Source organism: Manacus vitellinus, unplaced genomic scaffold (genome assembly GCF_001715985.3).
Source record: "Manacus vitellinus isolate BGI_N305 unplaced genomic scaffold, ASM171598v3 scaffold_43_pilon, whole genome shotgun sequence".
Taxonomy (NCBI): Eukaryota; Metazoa; Chordata; class Aves; order Passeriformes; family Pipridae; genus Manacus; species Manacus vitellinus.
The window spans coordinates 526,478-528,630 of record NW_021940560.1 but is presented as its reverse complement, the minus strand read 5'-3'; the positions used below and the strand labels follow the sequence as shown (position 1 = coordinate 528,630).

The 2,153-nt window shown below is 52.3% G+C and overlaps 1 protein-coding gene across 1 annotated transcript in view; it reads right to left on the bottom strand.

The window, feature by feature from the left end:
• ERMN (ermin) overlaps positions 1–2,048 on the bottom strand; it is a 3,172-nt gene extending 1,124 nt beyond the window's left edge. The window contains exons 1-3 of the mRNA XM_029962181.1: positions 1,783–2,048; positions 1,372–1,501; positions 609–653 (exon numbers count right to left, since the gene is read on the bottom strand). Of these exons, the coding sequence (XP_029818041.1) occupies positions 609–653; positions 1,372–1,501; positions 1,783–2,029 (422 nt within the window). The 5' untranslated portion in view covers positions 2,030–2,048. The remainder of the gene's footprint in view (positions 1–608; positions 654–1,371; positions 1,502–1,782) is intronic.
• Between the last annotated feature and the right edge of the window lie 105 nt (positions 2,049–2,153).

Here is a 2,153-nt window from a genome sequence, read left to right as displayed (position 1 = left end):
AAGGAGAAGGAGAAGGAGAAGAAGGGAAAGGAGAAGGAGAAGAAGGGAAAGGCAGGGGGAAGGGAGCCGTTCTGCACGCAGTGCCCAGCTGTGCCCCCTGGGACGTGTCCCTCCCTCAGCGGTGGCCGCCCCGGCTGCCATGGCCATCTCCCATTTGTCCTGTTTGGCACGTCTCTGCCGGTAATGATGCTTTAGTGTCTCAACAAATGGTCTATTCAACGTTTTGCCTGTGGGGTCCAGAGTATTAATTAGACTAAATTGGTTGGGTACTAAAAAGCTGCCTGCAATTTCAAGATAAAGTGCTTGTGGTTGAGGGGCGGGGCCGGGGGGAGCCTGGCGAGATCCTTTAATAGGTTTTATTGTGTGCTCCTAAAGCAGCACAGCTGGAATACGGATGTCAGCTCTAAGTGGGAAAGCCTCCACCATGATTCACCTCCTCACAGCCTAGGCGGTTGCTACAAAATATTAATTTGCCCATGACAAATATTCAGATATTTTTCCTTTTCTTAATGAAAGCAGTTTCCGTTTGCAGGGCACAGCCCGTTCCTCTTTTAGAGCCACCTTCAAAGCTCAGGGGAGAGCATCTCTAGCAGCCCCTGGCCCTGTACCCTTGTCCCACCACTGCCAAAGCCAAAGAGACAGGCAGGAGCCCACTGGTGGGAGACACAGAAAGGAATAATGCCTGGAGCCCCCCTTGGAGAAATGTGGCTTTCCTCCTTTAGTAACACTCCATAAAATACTCCTCCTCTAGTAATACTCCATAGAATACTGCTCCTTTTGGAGAAGTGGCTGCAGTTTGCATAGTGCAATTAAATATGTTAATCTATGTATATAGCCAGTACATTTTAACTCGGGACCGGGGCGGGCAGTGACCCCCCCACAGCCCCGCTCACCAGGACACGGCTGAGGCTCCAGCCTTGGCTCCCACGGATTTCTACCATTTTCACCCAGAAATGAGCAGAGTGAAACTGAGGAGCAAGTGTTTAGCAGAGCAATTTTCTGCAGATAACCCCATGGTTCTCTGAAATGGGATTCAACACTTGATAAGTCAGGCAGGAAGAGAGTCTGGGTTTTGAGGCCTCCGGCAGCCTCCCAAGGTTCTCCTCTGGGCATGAAGCAGAAGATAGAGCATCTCTCAACCTTTCGAAGCTTTTGGGGATCTCCCGGTCAAAGACCCCACATTGCTTTGATACCCCATGGTCATGGAGATATGCAAAACCTCAGGAAGGAAGATACCAGCCATGGTTTCTAAGGTGCAGCAACTCCGCATGTGAGAAATGAGTCACTGCTCTCTGGAATAGAAGGGTCTGACCCAATTAAAAAAAATTAATAACCACCTGTATCCACTGACTTTTGAAGGCCATTCATTGCTACGTGTCAGGGAAACCCCACATCAGACAGTGTTTTGCATTACCTTCCCCTGATCCCTGGCCATCGGTCCCTGTGTCCTGGATATCCGCTGCTCCCTGCTGTAGCATCCCATCCTTCTCCTCTCGCTTTTCTTTGGGAAACACAAAGCAGAAGACATGGGCTCATGGAGCAATCAGGTTTTAATGGCTGCAGATTGTCAGATTTTCAGAGCAGATTTATTAATCGTTCATTTCTTTAGTTACAAACTTGTCCCTCAAATGTGTCCCCGGAAATACTCCGAGTCGCTGTTACAGCTACCGTAGGTTAGGAATTTTGACTCACATGTACAGCATGTCCCGTTATTCATCAGGCTATAGAAAAACAGAGCTTTTCTCTCCCAACTCTCAAGAGCCAAGCAGCCCCATACGGTACCTCGGCATGGCTTCTCTCCAGCAGAATCCCCCGGAGCGATGTCCTCTGCCAATGAATTTCTGTTTTCCTCCAGAGCTTCCTTTGCAGGTGGAGCATCAGAGCTGGTTTCCACGTTTGCACACGGGACCGTCCCAGCAGATTTTGGCGTTTGGTCGCTCCCGCCGATGCCCTGGAGCGGGCCGTCCCCCGGGGGAACGCTCCCGTTGCACGCCGGCATGGTGGCTGCTGCGGGCACCTCTTCTGTCATGCTGAGGGCCGTGTCCTGCCCTGCCGCGCCGTGCCCACGGACCGGGGCCGAGCACTCCGGGGCCCCACTGCTGCGCCCCGGGGTGGGGAGTGCTCTCCTCACCCCTGCGCCCCGGGGTTCTGCT